The sequence below is a fragment of the Hippoglossus stenolepis genome, chromosome 16 (assembly GCF_022539355.2).
Source record: "Hippoglossus stenolepis isolate QCI-W04-F060 chromosome 16, HSTE1.2, whole genome shotgun sequence".
Taxonomy (NCBI): domain Eukaryota; kingdom Metazoa; phylum Chordata; class Actinopteri; order Pleuronectiformes; family Pleuronectidae; genus Hippoglossus; species Hippoglossus stenolepis.
Window position 1 is genome coordinate 11,717,078 of NC_061498.1, and position 21,528 is coordinate 11,738,605.

Sequence of the window (21,528 nt, forward strand, 5' to 3'; positions counted from 1 at the left end):
CTTGAATTTGAAACCTAAAACACAAGGGAACTTAGAATATAAAGCAGTCCAACATTATATTAAGTTCAAAAATCAAAAATCAAAAATCACCAATATATTATTTTTCGTAGGGTTAGGGCTGTTGTGTTGGACTGACCAAGTAACATTTCAGACAAGAATGTCACTCAGTAGAGTGTGTACCTCCACCAAACATGGCCCAACACTTCCTTGTGAAACCACATTTGAATGAAATAGATCCAGATTTTTTTATTTGGCTCTGCACCAAATTTCACACACTCAGTATCAGTCCTTTAAACGGGCCTGTTTTATTCAATAAGATCCATGAATTCGTCTCTGAGCTTTGGAGAGATCCTGCGTACTAGCAAACAAACGCAAATGAAAACAACACCTCCTTGGACAATCACTGAACACGAAGACACAAAAATGTAGTTTCCTACAGTTTTTATTATAAGTAACTTATTTTACAACTTTTGACTGTAGAAAGGAAAAACTGTGGAAAAGTTTTATGTACAATGATTTTGAACTACTTTTAAACAAGTATTGAAATTAATAATTATGGAAAATATCTATGACTGTTCTAATAACACAAGACCAATAAAATATCAGTCACAGCCTCAGCTTAAAATAATGCTAAATGAAGTACACTTTATTTTTGTCCTTTTTAGTACATAACAATCATTTTTAGAAACATAAGACTTCTCAAGCAAAGATCTACCCAGAGCAAACATATTTACAAACACAAGTTGGGAGGTTGACATGTTCAAAACACTTAGTGCGACCTGGTAGGGAAATCAAAGGGACCAGATATATATATATATAAAAAAATAAAAAACTGTTTTCCTGGTGAGTAAAATTTGAATCGGACTGTGAAAAACAACACGTTTCCAAGGTCTGTCAGTGGCAAAGCCCATGGTAAATAGGATCAAACCATTCATGAAATGTTATCAAGATTATGACACAACAAGGAGCTCCTCACCACAAAAGTAAAAGCTCAGAGTGGCTGTCTGGTAGCTTCTGTTCATGGTGTTACAGGATAAAATGTAAAAGTTACTTTATCAAAATTCTATTATCATCCATTGACTTAATTCTCATATGTCCTTCGTATGTAAAGTACAGGATGACCTCTATTCTACACACTCAGGTTACGTCAGGATAAGGAGTTGGTCAAACATTACACAAGGTGTTAGTTGGATGACTGGGAGTGTCCTCTCAGAATTTTGTAAAAAAGTTAAAGGGTGCAGCACTACATAGTAGTGTTTTTAACTTCAGCCTCTTCTAACAATCATCTTAAGATGCAACCCCACGCCCCTGGACTGGAAGCTACTGTAGATGCAGGGGAACTGTCCCACTGCATGCCATAAAACACCTCCCTGAGGAGTGACAGGGCACAGGAGTCACAGCCCAGCAGCCACACCCTCACACTGACCACAGATAGTCCAGGAATGTTTCCATCGAGTCCAGCGGAGGACGTGACGTGACCTCGGGTTATTTAAATTCCACCTGCGTGTGTCATCTGGTTGTGTTCTGCGTTGGGCGCTGCTGAAATGCACGGTGTCCAGACTCGACGAGACAGGCAAAATGTAGGAATGTTTGCAGGGATAAGTGATATAAAATAGCAGCTGATAAGCATAGCTTTGTACATCTGAAGTGATGTATTAAAACAGGTATCCATGGTTTCCACAAATATACAGAGTATAAAACAATTTGAGAAACAAACAAAAGAAATTAATACATGAACTAAAAAGGGCAGTGAGAGGCTGAATTTAGGCAGTATCTTCAAGTGAATGAAATGAAGCTTAAAAACTGAAGGCAGGAGTCCTATAAAGTGGGGATGCCATGGTGTGGCAACTGGGTAATAATCTTGTGACAACACGTGTTGGCTCAGGATCCGTAGGGCGCTCACTGAGCTCTGTAACGTTGGATTTCACTGCTTTTACGGCATTTCACTGCACCGCTGTCACTCGCTCAAGACTCTGTGATGTGACTCTGCTGCTGCACGGGGCAGAAAGTTTCAGTTTTTAACTGCAGCGTCAGACTAACTATTAGTAACTAGTATGTTACAAATTAGAGATTTTTTATTTGATGAATTTGGACACTACCACTGATAAAAAATTTAAAAAAAAAAGGTTTTATGTCTATAAAAAAATGAAACAGACGATGGGGCCGCTGGGCAAGTTATGTAATCGGTAGGTGCCTGAACACCAGTCACACTGACTACTGCGGCAAACCCAACGATAAAGTCAGTGAGAAGCTACAGTTGAAATGGGAGCATTAAACCTGCAATTTTACTCTGCTCTTTTAGTTTGAGAGTGAAGTAAAATTACCATAAATTAAAGGCTGCCCATGCATTATAAATATCCATTGTAGTTAAATGTTGTATTTTACCCACACGTGCCCTACGAAGCTGTTCACTTGAAGTGCTTCAGAAACACTCATCTACATTCTTATTCATAATACTCATATGGAAAATAATCACAAATCAATCAAATCAGAACACATTACTACTGCTGAGCATCTCTCAATATATATTTGCAAGTACCAGTTTATCATCTTTACCAGCTGTTGTTGGCCTGAATAAATATAAGTCAAGAGGTGAACATTCCTCTCTCTGTCTGTTAACTGGTCTAAATAATGAACCTGCCACACTGGCTAAATAGAAATGTAGGCGGTCTGTATATAACATGAGTGAGTGGCACAGGACAGAAAGAGGGTGATAAAAACCTAAAGAAAATAATCTGTTCAGAGAGATAAAAACAATAAATAAAAATAAAAGAATTCCCTTCAACATTTTACTTTTTTTCTCTTATCTACTTTTTAAATGTTTGTTAGTTTTCAGGAGAGCATCCCTAAGTCTTTGAAATGAAAGACTTGGTTTTCTTCATATACTTTTTTTTTTATAATAAAAAACAAGTCCATCTGTGACAGAATTACTTCATTAAATTGTCTGCTGTTTTTTTCAGACAACACACATTTCCCTTTACTTTTTTTTCTCTGCAAAAATCACTAGCAGACGGTCCTCGTGATACACGGTCAATCCAAATCCAATGAAAATCTTGGAAACTGGCTGACACATTAAACAAAGACAGGCCCAAGAGCCAGTCGTTAAATTCATTTACCTCAGGTCCCTTTTCAATCAGAGGCAACTGGACCTTCATGCAAACACCTGCATCTTGCCATTGGCCTCTGGGATTTGAGTAATTTGGGTCTGGGCAGGGCCAGCAACTGCTGGACTGGGTGTGGAATCTGACCAATCGGAGACGCAGTGAGGAGAGGGGCTGGACCAGGGCTCAGGAGATTCTGGAGAGGGGGTCAGATATGGGTGCTCACTGGGCAAACGGAGGTAATGCTTGGGCGTGGCATCTAGTGTGGAGGAATAGCTGTGCTGAGAGGGAGGGGTTGGGTAATCCTCCGTTCCTGCAGTGCTGCTACTTGGTTGGGAGGGCAGAGCCTGAGGGGGCTGTGCTGCTGGCGTGGCTGCCTTTGAGGGCTGAGTAGGAGGCTGGGGCTGAGAAGATTGCTGAGGCATCTGCTGCTGTTGAAAGAAAGATGGCGGAGGCTGGGAGGTCTGGGGTGTCGGTGGGGTGGAGGTGCTCATGCGGTGCTGGTTGCTGATCGTGTGGTTGATGAGCTGCTGCTGCTGCTGTTGTTGCTGCTGCTGCTGCTCAGCGATGGAGGGCAGCTTGACTGGGCTGATAGTGGGTGTGGAGGTAACAGGCGTGGGCTGCAGCATTGAATTACGGAAAATCTGCTGTTGGTGCATCAGCATATTCTGCTGCTGCATGGCTGGGCTCTGTGGGTGCATGCCTGCCTGGCTACTCTGCACAAGATTCACCACCTGCTGACCACACTGGGACGAGGGGGTCATCCGGCTGTGCCAGTCAAAGGGCACACTGACAGGACTGACCATGCCCATGTTGATCCCCATCTGGCCTGAACTCAGCACATAGCCATGATTGACATCAGAGGCCATGGCGATGCGTCCCTGCAAAGACATTCCTCCAGCTCCCAGGTCATTGAGCTGTGCTAGAGACACTGCAAAAGGGCCACCTCCCTCCAACATGCTACTATGTACCATCGGAGTGTTTGGAACTGACATGGATGAGTGGTAGAGCCCTGGTGACTGCATGGCCACAGGAGAAGTGGGGTTGGTGATGTAGCCAGCATTGCTCGTTCCCCCGTGGGGTGAGTCCAGTGAGTCAACTGGGGACAGGGTCACTGAGCTCTCTAGTAAGGCACTCTGCATGTCCAAGGTCAGCTTCTTATTGCGAGCCTTTACCGACTCCTTCAGACTGGCAGCATGTTGGCCTCCCAGGCTAGAACCCTTGGCTCCAGGCCGACGATTCTTCTTGCCCTGTGGGGTGTTCTTCAGACTCGGCAGGAAGGCACTAGGAGGGCACATGAGAGGAGACAGGGTGTGTCCCCCAGCAAGGTGGTGTCCTCCATGGCTCTGGGGACTTCTTACTGTATTGTACTCATCAAGAAGCTGAACAATGTCGTGGTGCATGCGCTCCTGAGCAATGTCCCTTGGCAATCTGTCCATATGATCTGTGATCTCTCTGTTTGCAAAGTGAGCTAGAAGCATTTTCACAGCCTCACAGCTGCCCTCACGAGCAGCAAGGAACAGAGGGGTCTCCTCCTGGAAAGAAAAACAGAAGAGAAGCTATGTTACACACAAATATGTTTCTATTAAAGATAATGCAGAATGCTGGTTACAGTGCAAGTAGATGTTGTACCTTGAGATCTTGCATATCTTTGTTTGCACCATTCTTCAGCAGGGCAACAGTGGCTTCCAAATTATTAACCGCAGCAGCCCAGTGTAAAGCAGATTTACCTAAAAGAGATGAAAAACAATGAGATTAAAAATCAATGGTTTCAGTAAATATCAACAACACAGGAAAATCTGCATCGGGACATTGGCTTGAGTGAAAAAATTCCCCACACTTACCCAATTCATCGACGGCATTGACATCAGCATGACAAGTGATGAGTTCCTCTACCATGCCCTCTACTGCCAGCCGTGCAGCCAGGATCAGTGCACTAGAGCCATCATACATACGGGAGTCGAGATCCGTAGACCGGTTTCGGATCAGAATCTAGGAGGATGGGTTCAACATTATGACTTATATAATACATGGGCTAAATTGAGTTTTATGCATTTCTACCTCTGATGTGAGAAATAAAGAGTGTGTGGTTGTTTACCTGGAAGACGCCCTGTGCATCTGCAGCCACTGCAGCATGTAGTGGGGAACGTCCTGTGTTGTCCTGAGCATTTGCGTCTGCCCCGGCGTCCAGCAGTCTCTTTGCTGCATCAGCACGAGCGTAACGTGCAGCCAGGTGGAGCGCTGTCTCACCAGTCCGGTCTGTTTGGGCAGCAAGGGATGCGCCCTGGTAGATTAGGTCAGAAATGATATTGGCTGAACACTCCTCACTCTCCTCCTCCTCGGTTATCTCAGGCTCCAAGCCGCCTCCGCAGAAGGATGCCAGCATCAGAGGTGTAAAACCATCTGGTAGGAGATAAAAAAAAAACAGACATGCTCAAGACAACAAATCATTCAAAGAAAGTAGAAAGAGGTATAAATACACAAATCAATCCAAAACTTGACATCACTACCAACCTGGTCCTCTGACATTAACATCCATACAGTCGCTTTCAAACTCTCCTTGAGGTGGGGTGAGAGCCATGGTGGGAGGCACACGGATGTCTGCAGCTGCAAGGTGATGCTGTGTCCACTGTCTGCTGTCCACTGCATCTTCACTGTCTGAGAGCATGCTTGGCTCCTCAACCTGGATTGCAGAAAGACAAAACCCGGTTTCATCACTTAGTTTAATTGTAGGATGACACGTTACTGTAAAATTCACAAGCACATTCTCCTGCTTGTGTGTATGTAAATGTGTAGAAGTTGTGGAACTGACCTTGATCCTTTTTGGCTCTGGGCAGTCTGAGTCCATCCACTGGTCGCTGTGATCTCCAAGGAGAGATTCCTCCACAGTTTTTGGCATATTTCTGTTTACATATGAAAGTGTGATACAATGTTAAACCCAGGAAACAAATTAAATTTTCGAATACAAAGCCCGAAAACAATTCCAAATGTTAGTGGTGTCAACATTTAAAGAGAAATAACTTACTTCATTCCCAGAGCATCCTGGCCAACAGGTTCCCTGCGGTTCTTGTTGCTGCTGGGTTCCTTTTTGAGGAAGAAGCCCTCGGGGAACCAAAGGGTGCTGTGTTCCCTCTTCCTACGAGCAATCAACATGCCTATCACAAGGATGACTAAAAGGAAAAGAGAAGCTATTCCCACCAGCATCAGCTTGGCCCATTGAGGTATAGGTTCAGGATTAAATGGTACTTCACCTGCAGTGAAAAGAGAGGTTGTGATCAGATAATTGTGTCCCATTAGTCTTACATTTTTCTTGTGTTCACTATGTATCCCAACTCACCACGCGCTTCTTTGATGGGATAAGGGAAGCGGAGCATTTCTACAGCGGAGAGGGCTCCCAGGTACTTTGCAGCACCGTCGGCTGTGGTGAAACATTCCCCAGAATCCTGAACGCATAGACGGTTGTCCATTTCCAAGTACACTTTGGAGCTACAGGAATAGCAGAGAGCCAGATGTTTAGTGTAATGTACAATCTGGTGGAAAGACTTCTGTTTTATGTTTAGTGACTGACTTACCCGATGACCTCATGATGAGGCTGTAACTCCCTCTTGAGCCGTGCCTCTTGGCGAGTGTAGGGGCGGATCATGGCTTCTCCATTGTGGTCGAGCCGGAAACGCAGCGTAGTGTGTAGGATAGCGCTTAATTTCTGCAGAAAAGCTCTGCTGGTGCGGAGGAGCTCCTCTGGAGGCAGCAGGACTACCAAAACTAAGACTCCATCAGCGAGGTCTTCAGGAACATTCACTGCACAATCCAAGCCATCCCAGCCACATTCCTCTGAGTTGCAGCCCTGGTCACAACGTCCATTAGCATAGTGGTCGATGCAGTAGGTTTCATATATTGGACTGGAAAAAACATAAACGCAAGGATCATCAAATATTTTTCGAGACAGTGCAGAATAAAAACAACTTGTATGTAATGTAACCACTTGTTACTTACTTGCAGACTTTCTCCTTGGCTTTGCAGTCAAAGTTGTCGTACAGACAGTCTGCGGTTTTGCAGGATTCATCACACTGGCTGTTATTGAAGACACGCCAGCAGCGAGGGTCTGTGCAACTACCCCAGGGCTGTGCTGCCAGTGAACAGTCGCCACCATCCCAGTGGCAAGGGAATGTGTTGCACTCCTTGTCACAAACACCATCATTGGCTTTGCCTTGACAGTCTGCTCGAGGGCACAGGACTGCTGGGAGTTCAGGGGCTCTGCTAGTCTGCTCGCATCGTTTACCTGTCCAGCTGCCGAGACACTGGCAGTGAAAAAAGGGGAAGCTGGTCTCTTCAGTGCACAACCCTCCATTCCGACAGGGCTGGGAGGAGCATCCGTCCTTACTACGATGCTGACACTGGGTCCCGCCGTAACCTGGAGGGCAGGAGCAACGTGCCCCCCTTGTGGTAGGTGCACAGCTACCTCCATTGTAGCAGGACAGCTCCCGACAAGACATGCTTCTGTCACAGTTGGGCCCAGTATAACCCTAAAGACAGACATCATTTAGGCACTTGAATGCAATATTTCAATTCACAAAATAAAATAATGTGATGCATGAAGTGCAAAAGGATATAAGGTGTTTAAATCATTAATGTTAACTTACGAGCTGACACGTGCAGGTGTATCCCAGTGCAGAGCTGCTTGATAAAGAACAGGCTCCTCCATTCTGACAAGGATGAGACTCGCATGCACTGAACCTGCTCTGGCACCTCCGACCTGAAAGCAACACATTGATGTTAAAGCTCCACACTATGTGTTTTACACAAAGAGAATCCATGTTCAGAGGCCAGGGGGGAGCTGCTGGCAGTTTTCTAACCTGTGAAGCCAGGCTTGCAGATACACTGGTAGTCATTGGGCAGCTGGATGCAGTCAAGACTGTTGGAGGGAGTGCAGGGGTTAGAGAGACACTCGTTTATGTCTCCCTCACATCTTTCTCCGGTGAATCCAGGAGGACAATTGCAGCGGTATCCGCCCACTCGATCCACACAGGTGCCATTGTTCAGGCACTTAGGAGGAGCACTGCGCAGCCTCAGAGGTGGAGCACAGTCATCTTCATTGATCTCACAGAGAACCCCTTTACGGGAGAAGAATATATATTTAATATGATTTAGTCACTCCTCAGTAATTAACAGTGGGTTTCTGTTGAATGTGCTTGCATACCCAGTGTGCCGGGGGGGCAGGAGCAGATGTAATGTCCCACCAGATCAATGCAAGTGCCTCCGTTCTGGCAAGGATGCGACTGGCACTCATTGATCTCTATCTCGCAGTTCTGCCCAGTAAATCCTGGCATACACTGTAATGACATTCAGATCATAAATGCATATGTAGAACTGTGTGAATACTGACTTAACTGAAATATCAAATAGATGCACACAACACTGGAAAAGCAATGGACTCACGTCACACTGGTACCCGCCAACATATCCTCTGCAGGTGGCGCCATTGCGGCAGGGTTTGTCTTCACAGTGGTCCACTTGGCTTTTGCAATAGCTTCCAGTGTAGTCAGCAGGACATTTACAATAGTGTGTATTCCCAGTGTTGACACAGTGACCACCATGGTGACATAGCTCATCTGTCTGGAGCCCTGATGAGAAAGATTTGGGGGAACAATGAACTTTACTCCATCGCAACACTAACAGGCCACAAGGGCAAATGTCATCATGCATTAAAAATTCACAATTGACATAAAAATACCTCTTTGGCGAGCAGCTGTCTCACAGGATACCCTAGAGATGTCACAGTAGCGTCCAGACCACCCATTAGCACATTCACAGATGAAGGAAGCATCTTTTTGGCGACAGCGTCCTCCATTTTGGCAGGGAGATGAGCGTCTGCACCAGTCGACTGGTGTCTGAGTAGACAAGGGGAAGATGGAGAAATGATCAGCATTTATTGTTCTAGAAAATTTATAGGTAGACTAGAGGCCTTAACATGCCCTTTACACAGAGTCAACAAGTGTGCGTGTACCTGGCAGCGGTTGCCAGTATAGCCCTTGGGGCAGGAGCAACGGAAGGACTCGAGAGCATCTTGACAGACGCCTCCGTTTAGGCATGGCTGGGAGTCACACTCATTGACCTCATATTGACAGTGGGAGCCGGTGAAACCTGAGCGGCAGGAACAGAGATAGCCGTTGATTTTGTCCGTGCATGTCCCTCCATTGAAGCAAGAGCTGTGGAGTAAAAATATGATTGGAATCTTCAAATTTGATTGTCACACTCAAAAGACATACATGTGTATGTAAGCAAAAAAATACATCATCATATATTTACATTGCACAAAAACACACTGACCTTTCAGTACAATCAGGGATGTTGGTTTCGCAGTAAATGCCAGTAAAGCCAGGCCTGCAGGTGCAGGTGTAGGAGTTAACATAGTCTGTGCATGTGCCTATATTTTTGCAGGGGGAACTCTGGCATTCATTGGTTTCCAAAGCACAACGGGGCCCAGTGAAGCCTGGCAGACAGCTGCAGTGGAAGGAGTTCATACCATCGGTGCAGGAACCCCCATTTAGGCATGGATCTGTTGGAAGGAAATGAGAGGAAGACTTTGGTCAAGAACAGAAGATCTACATGGACCTGGTATTGTCATGATATGAACAGACAATTACAGTAATAGGGTGCATTTAGATTGCATGGCCACTCACTAGGATCACAGTCATTGATGTCCGTTTCACAGGTTAGCCCTGTATATCCAGCTCTGCAGGAGCACACAAAGCCTCCAACTGTGTTTGCGCAAGTCCCACGGTTCTTGCAGGGGTTCGAGATGCATTCGTTCACATCTAAATTACACAACTGACCTGCAAATGCAAAAGACATGGGCAATAAGGTTATGCTCAAGATTATTGGTGGATGCATAGGTTTCTCTAGGCTTCCACACAGATGACTTCACGATAGATGAACAGGCACTGAAATTATGCGATCTTTTGCTAAATTTGCTAACCTTGCCATCCTGACAGGCAGTTGCATTGATACCCCATGTAGTCTGCTGTGTTGGTGCAGACAGCATGATTGGCACAGGGGTTAGGGGAACAAGGGGTGAGGACCTCAGCACAAGTGGGTCCACTGTAAGGAAGCTCACACAGACAGGTGAAACTTGCCACCCCATCCACACAAGTGCCCTTGTTAAGACAGGGACTGGAAGAACACTCGTTGATGTTCACCTGGCATAGGTTACCTGTTGGCGAGAGGAAGAGGCAATAAAACACTTGGCCTTTAAGATACACCATCATAACTTTCTGTGTTGCACATTTATTCCTGTCTTTGTGCCGAACATTGTGATGTGAATGGCTCCAGCGGGGTGTTATGCTACTACGCCACCCTCTCACCTCTGAAGCCTTGACGACACTTGCAGGTGAAGCCATTGAGCTGGTCGATGCATGTGCCAGCATTCTGGCAGGGACTTGGCAAACAGTCGTTTCGGTCCAGGTCACAGTTCTTTCCCACCCATCCCGGCTCACAGTCACAGCGGTAACTGGAAATACAGGAACAGTTAATAATCCCAAAAGAGAAATAAACCTGTAGGATCAGCTACAAGCTTGCAAGATGGTCATGCCAAAGTTTCTGCTTGATATCACGCAGCTATGTGAGACTGTAACGAAAGCTGTAACAGTTCATACCCATTGATGTCATCCCTGCAAGAGCCATGGACACATGGGCTGCTGCCACACTCGTCCACCTGGGAGTAACAGTAAGGGGGCTTAAAGCCAGCAGGACACTGGCAGTGAAATCCATTCTCCTCATCCACACATGTCCCCCCATTCCTACAGGGGCTAGAGGCACACTCATCTATCTCCACATTACACTTGGAACCTGGCAGAAGAGATCATAGACACAATCAAAAAGTGTTTCTCACCCTTTCCAACTAGGATTTATTTTTTTCATCTCGCATTTGTACATTTTCAGAGTGTCTTACCAGTGAAGCCAGGTTTGCAAACACAGTCATATTGGTTGATGCCATCTTTGCAGATGCCATAGTCACATGGGTTACTGGCACAATCATCAAAGTTTATCTCGCAGTTTGTGCCTGTGTTGACAAAGAAAATGTGCAGGATAATTTTAAACATTTAGAATTGGCAGAAAAATTCTTCAGTGGAGAAAATGTGAAATTACAACATAATGATATAATCAGTCCAAATACTGGTATTACCCTCAACAGCATTGTGAGCATACAACAGACTTTGGCCTGGAGTTGTAGTAAATTAGCTTTAAATAAAAAATGTCCAACCATGTGTATATGGAGTTTTTCCTGTTACCTGAGGTTCCATGTTGGCACTGGCAGATGTACTTGTTGACCAGGTCAACACACTTGCCTCCGTTCTGACAAGGGTTGCTATGGCACTCATTGAGCTGGTTCTCACAGCGATAGCCTGTGTAGCCAGCATCGCAGTTACAGCTGTAGCTGGCAATGCCATCTTCACATGTACCGTGGTGGCATGGGTCGGGCTCGCAGTTATTAATATTACTCTTACAGAGTGTTCCTTCATAACCTTAAAGAGGAAAAAAGCATAAACGGAGATTGATGTTAAGTAGGGATGGGAAAATGTATTGAAATTTCATATCATCACAAATTGAAGACCCAAAATGTATTTATTTATTTCGCAATATATATCATGTTGTCCCATTACCTTGACAACTTTTTATATTAAAATGATAACATAATTATATAACCATCCTATTCCATACTTTGTACTGCAGAGGGCGTAATTGCCTTTGTCGTATAAACAGTCTCCTGGGTCCTACACTCCTTAAAGACGGCAGATAGAGGATAGAAAGTGCTCCACCTGCATTTAAGTTAAGGGTGTGACAGTATTTTGGGCTTTCCTGCAAAATATGGGGGAAATTATGAAAATGTTGCTGACACGAAGCCTGTAAAGATGGTATGAGCATGTTTCTACCATAAAGATATAACAAAGGAAAAGGACGGGAAAACTGTCACTAGACCAAACAAAAAAACTACACTGCTGTAATAATTTCTTTCCCATTCCCACAGAACAGCGAACAAGCTAGAAATAACTAAAGCAAATGGCAACTTCATTGAAACCATCCTGCAGTTTCTATAGTCCTGAGCTACAGTATATCTAGTGCTCATTATGAGGGAGAGCTGGGAGACGACTGGCTACGTCCTGCAAACCCGCCCCCTGTTTGAATGGCACATTGGTGCTAACATTGCAGAATTTCTTAAATTGCCTGATGGAAGCTGTACAGACCATTTCACAACACTGCTGTGGTGAGACGCACTGCCAGAAATATGGATAATTGTCAGTTGCACAATAACTGAATATTCAAGTGTTCAGCCCAGTTATTTTGCTGATCTTGCCCTGGATTAGTTTGTACATACATTAGTAACTGGCAGCTATATCTGAAAGTTTTCATTTAATTTACTTTAATCATTTATTCCATTGCTCTCTTATAAATTTCTTCAATTATGTTTTGGGGAATTAGTATTTGCAGTTTGTTGTTGCATATCACTTTTTTACATTTTAAATTAGTGGCACAAGTAGAGAAAAGAGGATTATTCACCAGCAGTCATACAGTTTTGAAGTGTATTAAGGAAAACGTTTTCCAAGAATTTTAAATGTTCCTCTTTCCCCCCAGATTATTTATAAAATACATTTTTACTTCCTCTGTCTGTTTACTAAATTCCCCTTGGGATCAATAAAGTATCTATCTATCTATCTATCTATCTTCCAGTTTTTCTTAATAAAACCTAAGTAATAAAACCTAAGTTTTGGGGTCTGATCACTGTGGTTTCCATGTCGACGGTGTCTGTGTGCTAAGTGTTGGTTTGTGTGGCATGTGTGCAGCCCAGTGCTGAGTTGGGCAGAGCTGTAAAGAAGGGCCCTACACAGGCCTCCCAATTCTGCTTTTGTTCTCAGTGGTGGAAGTAACAATGGACTGCACCACGTCAAACAGGGCCACTTCACTCAACACAAGGGGCCCACAAACACTGGGAATACCAAGCAGCTGGCCACTGAAACAATGAAGCAGGCTCCTCCGTAGGCACAGGTCCAAACAAACATGCTAAATATCAATATATATGAATATATAAATATACAAATGCAGCTCAGACATGCAGACTATGTGACAAACTTTATTTTATCTCGTTTTATTTAGGTTTTATACATGGACATGGATGGATGTGAAGGAATGAGTGTGAAGATGCAGCATAAGGGGGTGTGTGGGGGTTTAGCAGATGAACAGATGTCGAGGTGATGACCAAGGATTTTTTCTTAGCAACTGCTGGTCCTCAGTGACCCCATGATCCTGAGAGCCGATGAGGGAAAGTGGGGGATTAGGGGCCTCAAGTCAGTCTGCTTCGCCAGCAGACATCCAGAGAAATAGCTGACCCCCCCAAAAACACTGAACACTTAACAAAGACCAAACAAGGCCCAACAAGTGTTTAAGGCGCATCTGCCCGTCTGTCTGAGAAGACGTCTTGAGCTTTGTTCTGTCTAACAAATCTCCACTTACAACTATGAAGTACAGAAGCCCTTACCTTCAGCACAGCGGCACTCAAATCCATTGGGCCGGTCGTAGCATTTTGCTCCATTCTGGCAGGGTGTGCTGGCGCACTCATCTATGTCGATCTGACACATGGTGCCAGTAAACCCTGGGACATGCAAACACATAGGTGAAGGGTCAGAAAGAAAGTCCAGAGGAAGAGGCCACACTCAGGTCAGAGGACAGTTCTATCTCTTCTTAGAAGGGCAGAGGTCTTTGACAAGGTTAGTGACGTCTGGCTAAGGTTGGAATTGAGCGTCTCGACTGGTTAAGGACATGTCATCTGTGCACTTGGACCAGCGCTGGGATGACCACTACAAAATGCAATAGAAAAACTGTGACCTTGATGATGTGCACATAATGTAGATTTGAAAATAAATGAATAACACCATTATTGTGGCGTGGAGTGTCTGGACAGCCAAATGCAACTTATTCGGCTTCAGCTCCGATCAGGTTATGGCACATTTCAGAGTGTCTGCACAATTCCTACCCTACACTGGAGTGGCCCGACACTGTGTGATATAAAATTACATGGAATGTGTGGAGAAACATTATTAGTTATTGTTATTATTATGTCAAATCTACTAGCTTGAAAAGCTTGAGAAACTAAACAGGCTTGAAATCAGTGGGCACGGTGCCCAGACATGGGTGAATTGGTGCATTGGTAGCACACCGCTCAGTTGATTAACAGTGTCAGGATGGTCTGTGTGTTGGTGCTTGGGGTGCTAAGGAGGGGGTTGGAGGAGACAGTGGGATTGTTTTCTCTTTTGGAGAACACCCCCTCCTTCCTGCATCAGCTCCACTGGCTCAATAGCTAGATGGGGGGTGGAGGGGGCACGTCTGTCCCAGATGTAAATTGCGGACCTGGAAAAGAATCTCATTAGCAGGACTGCTGTTCCCCCCCACCACCAGGGTAGGATGAGGGAGACTGCTGTCCCTTCCACATTCCACAGAAGAGGGGAGCGGGGGTCACAATAGTGTCTTTGTTCAGGCAAGAGGATAGGCAGCCTTTTTGGTCTGGCTTTTTTTATAACAGTGGTGGCTCTAAACACCAGAAGGCAAAAGTAGCAAGGGTGACCCTCCCTCCTCTGGTTCTGGGGACATTTAAACTTTGGCTTTGTGTTCTTACAACTATTGCCGACGCAGAAACAGAGTTGTTAACAGGGATAGAAATAAACACACTGGAATAGAAAAAAGGAGTCAGAAAAGGGCTCACCTGGCTGGCAGGTGCAGGTGAAGCCGTTGACCATGTCCCGACAGATGCCATCATTCACACACGGGTTGCTCTCACAGTCATCCACGTCAATCTCGCAGTAAGTCCCCATGTAGCCTGGAAGACAGAAGTTCCAACTGAATCAGCATAGGCTCTTGCAGCTGAACACGAGACAGTTATGTACAGCACATCATTTAAGCCTGTATGGTGTGTATGCGGTTGTGTATACACTTTGCGACGTGGAAAAGATCCCGAGAGCATCCCTACTGTTCCCACTCATATGACCTAAAGTCACCACACCCTACTGTCCATAGGGCATAACCCCTCTCTAGGTCAGTGTCCCATTCACCAGATGCATGTTATACATTCTTTGTCAGCAAACTATGGAGGGCTCCTTCATTGAGGTTAAGCAGAGTGTGGATCAGAGTGCTGCCCCTGGGGAGAGGCTAGCGTGGAATCAGAAATAATCAGCCGCTCCACATGAGCTTTGCCAGGCTGGTTGATGAAGAGGAGGGTGAAGAGGAAGGGCCTGTCTCTGGAAATGAAGGGGGAGGGGGAGAGGCTCTGGGAAAAGGCCTCTTTCCCTCTCTGTGTGTATGAGGGGTGCAAAGTGGAGCACAGAGGGGCCCTATTGTTCCCCTCCATTCCCACCACTCTACCCCTCATTAGTATTCACAGCACACTCCTCCCCCTAACTGCTCGCCCTCTCTCACATCCAGTCCTATAGACACAACTCCCAGCTCTAATTTGTATAGTTCCCAAAACCCCAGGATGCATGTAGGACTGTGCGTGAGAGTTTTACTGTGTTTTTGTTACCGAGTGTCCAAACCATCACTTAGTCCAAGCTAAGACCCTGTCTGGCTGTACAGTGCATTGAGTGTAGAGAAGTGCCCCCATACCCCAAATGTTAATGAGAATGTATTACATAACAGTCTACACTGGCAGTCAGTATGGCAGCGCTGCAGATAATGCTTCTTTAGAAGGTCAGGTTTAAATAATCAGTGGTTCCATTGGTCTCGGGCTGTCCCATGTGAATGACACCAGGGTGAATTGAGGCTTTCCAAATAGTTTTGTTGGCGCTGCTGAAATTGGATGGGTCTGTTTACCTGGCATACAGATACAGGTGAACTCTCCGATCCGGTCCAGGCAGGTGGCGTCGTTCTGACAGGGCATGGACAGGCATTCGTTGATGTCGATCTCACAACGGGGACCAGCATATCCCCGACCGCACTGACACTGGAAGGAGCCCTCAGTGTTCACACATTTACCAAAGTGCTCACACGGGTTGGCACCTGTGGGCAGAAGGCTGAGGATTAGTACATGACCAACACAAATTAAACTGCTCTCTTTTGTCTCATAAATGGTATCCCTTTATTTAATATATTTAATGTTTTTACTCAATGTCTGGTTAAACGCAGCAGCCCCAGTAGTTCAAAACTAATTTCTCCCACAGGAGACAATAAAGAAGCCTTAACCTTAACACTCAAAAGAAAGCTGAAGCAAGAGTAAATTACCCTGGCACTGACAAATGACTCACCAATGGAACACTCATCCATGTCCTGGTTGCAGGCACCACCTACGAAACCAGCAGGACAGGTGCAAATGGCACGGCCGTTGAGCGGGTTTGTGTCACACACTGCCCCCTCATTGCAGGGATTGCTCACACATGCATCATCAAGATGGCACAGCAAACCTGAGGTGGAAGCACGGGGACATAATCCATGTCAGTTACCCAACAACTTAGCTGCCAGGAATAAGAGGGACATTTTGACAAACCCACTTACCCGTCTTTCCAACTGGGCACTCGCAGAAGAAGGAAGCTACACGGTCGTGGCAGGTGGCACCGTTGAAGCAGACGGCTATGGCGCAGTCATCAATGTTCTCGCTGCAGTCGTCTCCAGTCCAACCATTAACGCAGACACAGGTATGGCCACCGATGGTGTTGAAGCATGTGCCCCCGTTATGACAGGCGTTTGGTTGCATGAGACACTCGTTGACGTCCTCAGCACAGTATTGCCCTGGAGTTGTAACATGACAAATAATGTCACACAGACTTACCACCGTACATATTTGTTCAAGTTCATTTGATAAAAAGATCTGTACCTGTCCATTCTGGTAGGCACTGGCAATTGTAGGTATTGACTCCATCCACACATATCCCCCCATTCATACACTTGTGTGCTGGACAGTCATCCACATTATTCTCACAGTTGTGTCCCTCAAACCCTGAGACAGATGGAGAGAGAGAGAGAGAGAGGAGTTACAACACACACAGTAACAACGATTTTTCAGTTTATTAAACATCAATGGCCCCTGCTCTAGAGTTCAAACATTTCTACTGATAGCCTTGAGTCATTTTTCCCACAGTATATGAAGTGAGGGGCAACATGGGCAGTAAAAGGTTCAGGGGTGTCTGATTGTTTACATCTTCACATGACGGTTCCCATACGATGCCAGTAGCAGCCGTGACTCCTGACTGCTTCAGAGGTCTACACTCCCTGCAGTGTTTGCTTGTTTTATAATCTCTCACAGTTTCAATGACTTCCTCTCCGGCAAGAGACATTTCCTGCCAGCTCCCCAGTGGGAAACCAGGAGGCCCATAAAGTAAATTCCTTCTGTTGTGAACAGAGTAATGTAGAGTAGGAGTACAGGCGGGCTGCCTCTTCAACTCTCCCACCATCCCATCTCCCATCAGCAGCTATTAATAGCAGACAGGAAGCTGACCTGGGACAGAAAGCGTTAAGCACTAACAGCTACGTCATCAGGCTGAGAAAACCTGTATGCCTTTAGCCCCATGCTGAGGGCCTGGGAAAACCGTGGGTCTACTAACTGACTTTGAGTTAGTGTGTATGTGCATGTTTTATTATGCTGCAGAGAGCTGTCTTACCTGGTAGGCAAGCACACTCATAAGAATGGTCACTGGTCTGTCGACAGGTGCCTCCATTAAGGCATTGAGATGGGGCACAGGGCAGGGTGGACACCTCACACGTGCGCCCGCTGTACCCAGGTTGGCACTGACAGCGGAAGGACCCTTGGGTATTAATGCAGAGACCCCTGTTGAGGCACACGCCAGGCTTGCGGCACTCATCAATGTCATTGCGGCAGTTCTTTCCCTGGAAGCCAGGTGGGCAGGAACAGTTGTAGTGGTTATTCCAGTTGGCACAACGGGCCCCGTTGGCACAGGGGCTAGTGGCACAGGCATCAATGTTTCCGCATTCTTGGCCTGGAGAGTAAATAGAGAATTGTGTTCAGTCAATTAAGGTACGTTTAATTTCTATTGTCAAATATGATCTTCATAATGAAAACAAATTCTGTACCTCTGAACCCTCTCTGGCAGACACAGGAGTATTGTGGGAGACCATTAACCACCTGGCTCTTGCAAGCGGCTCCATTCAGACATTGTGATCGATGGCAGGGATCCAGGTGCTGACAGAGAGGACCAATGAAGCCGGGACGACATCTGAACAAACACATTTACACACATAAAAACAAGGAAACTGGTCAAAAGCTGACACACTAAGCTATTAAAGAAAGCTGTGACACTCTAACTCTAGTGGAGCCATCATCGTCTAGGTTTAACAATCAAGGCTCAATGACACCCTGGCAAGGCCTGTGACCTGACTCATACCTTGGCATGAACAATGCTTCTGGGCCCTGGGATGCATTTGTATTAAAACAGCAACAAGTAATAACCATGCAATGAATTGTTCATGAAATGAGATGCACATCCAGTACACTCACAAACAAACTTCAAAATATGAAGATGGAGGGAGGCCATCTTTCTGTGTCTCAAGAAGCAAACACTTTCCAGCTGGAAAGCTTCAGTTTTCTCCATGGCGGCAAACATTCCTGCACTATTACAGTTTTTTCCGCACCTCAGCTTTTGTTTCTGTTCTTGTAAGAACACACCCAGAAACAGCAGTCTGGAAACTTAACAATTGCCAACAAATGTGGACATGAGAAAAATGGGGACTCCACACAGTACATGCATAAAGCGAATAGGAGAACCAGATAGAGTTTTTGAATGAAACAACACATACTCCTATCAGTAACAGTTTTTTGATAGAAAATCTGATTATCTGCATTATCTTGACAGTCTTCACACATGGTGGTTTCTACACGATGCTACTGTTTTAGTCTTATTATGTACTTTAACTATGCAGGTGTGAAACGACTTGATTAGTATGTGTTACAATGATTATGAATTAGCCTCTTGAGTGCTTTCAAAACCCAGGTGACTTAAACTCAATACTGTGCCTGAACTACTAACTTGAAGCTTCATGGGCTGTAAAGACATTGTGCAGGCTGGACCTAAACCTGCTCCTCTAAAAGAGGATAAACATATAAAGAGAGATAAACATATAAACAGGGCTTCCTATAGCTCTCATCAGGGGCCTTATGGGAGTTTAGGTAAGGGTTGGACTTACTCAGGAGGTCACTATGAGCTGGTAACTCTACACCCACAGTGGAGCCCCTGGCTGCGGACAAACCCCTTCTTCAAACAGGCTGTTTGATGCTGATGACAGAGCAGTGACGGCTGGGTTTTGGCCCACCCTTGGGCTCTGTCCTCTCATTCTTTGGAGAGGAACCCCTGGGCAGGATCAACAATGGGTTTTCATCTTTTCTCCTGAACAGGAGCATTACCACTACTCTGGTATCAGTTCATCTTTTACTTTTTGGATTTTCCCTCCCTTTTAAAAAAAAAAAGAAGCTAAAACAAAGCTAAAATAGTTTTCTGGCACTTGCCCCAGGCGGAGGCTGAAACGGCTTCAGGTCGGCTAAAGAGGATGAACAGATCCAGATCTGGCTTTTCACTGAAATAGCCTGTTTTCTTTCTGACTAGAATGCTCTGCCTCAGGAAAAATGGAGACTGCTCAGTTTTGTTTGGCTTTTTTTCCAGCTTTACAAAGTCAATAATGAAATAGAGGAGCCACAAGACTAAGCATGAAGGAGCCAGACACACAGGCATATCCACAAGAATGTGCATATACACAGAAACTGTGCAAAAAAGTCAAATGTCTCCAAAGTAGTAATTTGTTGGTATATAATAATTAATTAAACATAACAGCTATAAATGCCATAGGGAAAGATGAATTTCCCATGACCATGGCTAAGGACCTCACTACAGTGTTGAAACTTGGTTTGGACACTAAAGTTAAGCAACACTAGAGCTGGCATGTTGGGGGAGAGTTTGCACAGTTACTACAGCTACTCCTCCATCTTCTAAAGCCCCCCTGAACGCCAGCTTGCCTTTCCCCCTAACAACCCCCTCCTCTCACGTGCTGAGAGGTCAGATGTCAGAGGTCCCCCGTCTGATTGTGATGATAATGTCACGGCTGCAGGGAGAGTGGGGTGGGGCTGCTCTGCTGGAGGGAATGTCTTTAGAAGGTGGAATTGGTGGAGAGGGCGACGGAGAGGAGGAGAGAGAGCGGTCTAGTCCAGCAAGAATGTCATGTCATATTTCCTGTAATCCCTCGTCCCCTGCTCTAAAAACACTGCATGCGCTCCTAATGCACGATCTCTGTTGCCCTAGCAACCTCGCAGACGAACAAGCAGGCCTGACACCCAACCAATCACCCCTTCCCCTCACCACCCACCCGTGGTCCCCATGGCTATTTGTCATGGCTTGGCTGGGTTTATTTAGAGGCAAATTAACTATGTCTGGAATCTAGGGTATCACTAAAAATGAAACACAAATGTGGCACAAAGAAGGCTTTGAAAAGAAGTTGCTTTTATAGAAAATACAATCAACTGACAGTCAAATTCTTCTGGAGCTGATCTGCACTGTGGACATTTGCTGATGAAAGCCATAGAGCTACAGGTTTTCTATACAGTCTATATTTTTCATCACTCAGGCTGTTGTGACTCTATGTGGACAGAGAATAACTTACCACTCATTCCATGAAGTACTGTGTGTCCAAGTGCATGTTGATGTGGCACTACAGAAACTAAAATACTGGCTCAGCTATGAGAATTAATAGTGTTGGTAAATATTTGTGTGCATTAGATGATGTGTGTGCATGTGTGTGGGTGGGTAAGAACGACAATAGTAGTTATGTCTGATAAATTATTTGTCCACCCTTACAAATTCACAGTGAACTGAGAAGCCAAAACACACATTCTTTTGTCTAGACCTGACTAACTGCCAGCATGCTACTCCCATAACACACAAATCACAGTGGTATCAGTGCAGAGACTGTGAGAGACGCGAAACTTGGTCCTGGTGCACATGAGAGCCTCCTTATCAGGCTCTTTACAACCTTGTGGATTCCGCACCCTCTGGGAACAGCAGGGCAGGACCTGTGCCTTCGCCTTGGCCCAGCCTTAGTTGTGGCGGATGTACAAAGCAGGTGCGGGCTGCTGTTGTGCAACGGGCCCCTGAGTCATATTTAGTGAGTGTTGACTTCTGACCTTTGAGGAAGAGAGTGCAGCAAATGAGGGGGAGGTCTTTGGGTGCAGCGGAGGGATGGCGAGGGTGGGTAATCTCTCCGCGTCAACACATATGAGCGGTTGGGCCAGCTGCTGCCATGCATCTGTCCACATCTGTCAGGGCACCTCTGGGTGTCTGGCATTTACCTCCCCTGCCAGACTTTTAAGCCAAAGCAACTGTGCCGTGTTGCCCATGGGACTAGTCCAGCAACCAACACACCCACGCTCTCACACAAGGAACATTTCACA

At 45.6% G+C, this 21,528-nt stretch overlaps 1 protein-coding gene across 1 annotated transcript in view; it reads right to left on the bottom strand.

Moving 5' to 3' along the window:
• Window positions 1-424: 424 nt before the first annotated feature.
• notch3 (notch receptor 3) overlaps window positions 425-21,528 on the bottom strand; it is a 30,192-nt gene continuing 9,088 nt past the window's right edge. The window contains exons 3-33 of the mRNA XM_035181404.2: window positions 18,168-18,310; window positions 17,738-18,073; window positions 16,954-17,076; window positions 16,635-16,868; window positions 16,388-16,543; window positions 15,957-16,142; window positions 14,854-14,967; window positions 13,633-13,746; window positions 11,390-11,623; window positions 11,050-11,160; window positions 10,754-10,946; window positions 10,463-10,608; window positions 10,078-10,311; window positions 9,782-9,934; window positions 9,429-9,657; window positions 9,106-9,307; window positions 8,833-8,989; window positions 8,538-8,722; window positions 8,299-8,431; window positions 7,955-8,212; window positions 7,742-7,854; window positions 7,095-7,624; window positions 6,674-7,000; window positions 6,439-6,587; window positions 6,127-6,352; window positions 5,914-6,004; window positions 5,616-5,784; window positions 5,200-5,504; window positions 4,946-5,093; window positions 4,734-4,831; window positions 425-4,636 (exon numbers count right to left, since the gene is read on the bottom strand). Of these exons, the coding sequence (XP_035037295.1) occupies window positions 3,152-4,636; window positions 4,734-4,831; window positions 4,946-5,093; window positions 5,200-5,504; window positions 5,616-5,784; window positions 5,914-6,004; window positions 6,127-6,352; window positions 6,439-6,587; window positions 6,674-7,000; window positions 7,095-7,624; window positions 7,742-7,854; window positions 7,955-8,212; window positions 8,299-8,431; window positions 8,538-8,722; window positions 8,833-8,989; window positions 9,106-9,307; window positions 9,429-9,657; window positions 9,782-9,934; window positions 10,078-10,311; window positions 10,463-10,608; window positions 10,754-10,946; window positions 11,050-11,160; window positions 11,390-11,623; window positions 13,633-13,746; window positions 14,854-14,967; window positions 15,957-16,142; window positions 16,388-16,543; window positions 16,635-16,868; window positions 16,954-17,076; window positions 17,738-18,073; window positions 18,168-18,310 (7,282 nt within the window). The 3' untranslated portion in view covers window positions 425-3,151. The remainder of the gene's footprint in view (window positions 4,637-4,733; window positions 4,832-4,945; window positions 5,094-5,199; window positions 5,505-5,615; window positions 5,785-5,913; window positions 6,005-6,126; window positions 6,353-6,438; window positions 6,588-6,673; window positions 7,001-7,094; window positions 7,625-7,741; window positions 7,855-7,954; window positions 8,213-8,298; window positions 8,432-8,537; window positions 8,723-8,832; window positions 8,990-9,105; window positions 9,308-9,428; window positions 9,658-9,781; window positions 9,935-10,077; window positions 10,312-10,462; window positions 10,609-10,753; window positions 10,947-11,049; window positions 11,161-11,389; window positions 11,624-13,632; window positions 13,747-14,853; window positions 14,968-15,956; window positions 16,143-16,387; window positions 16,544-16,634; window positions 16,869-16,953; window positions 17,077-17,737; window positions 18,074-18,167; window positions 18,311-21,528) is intronic.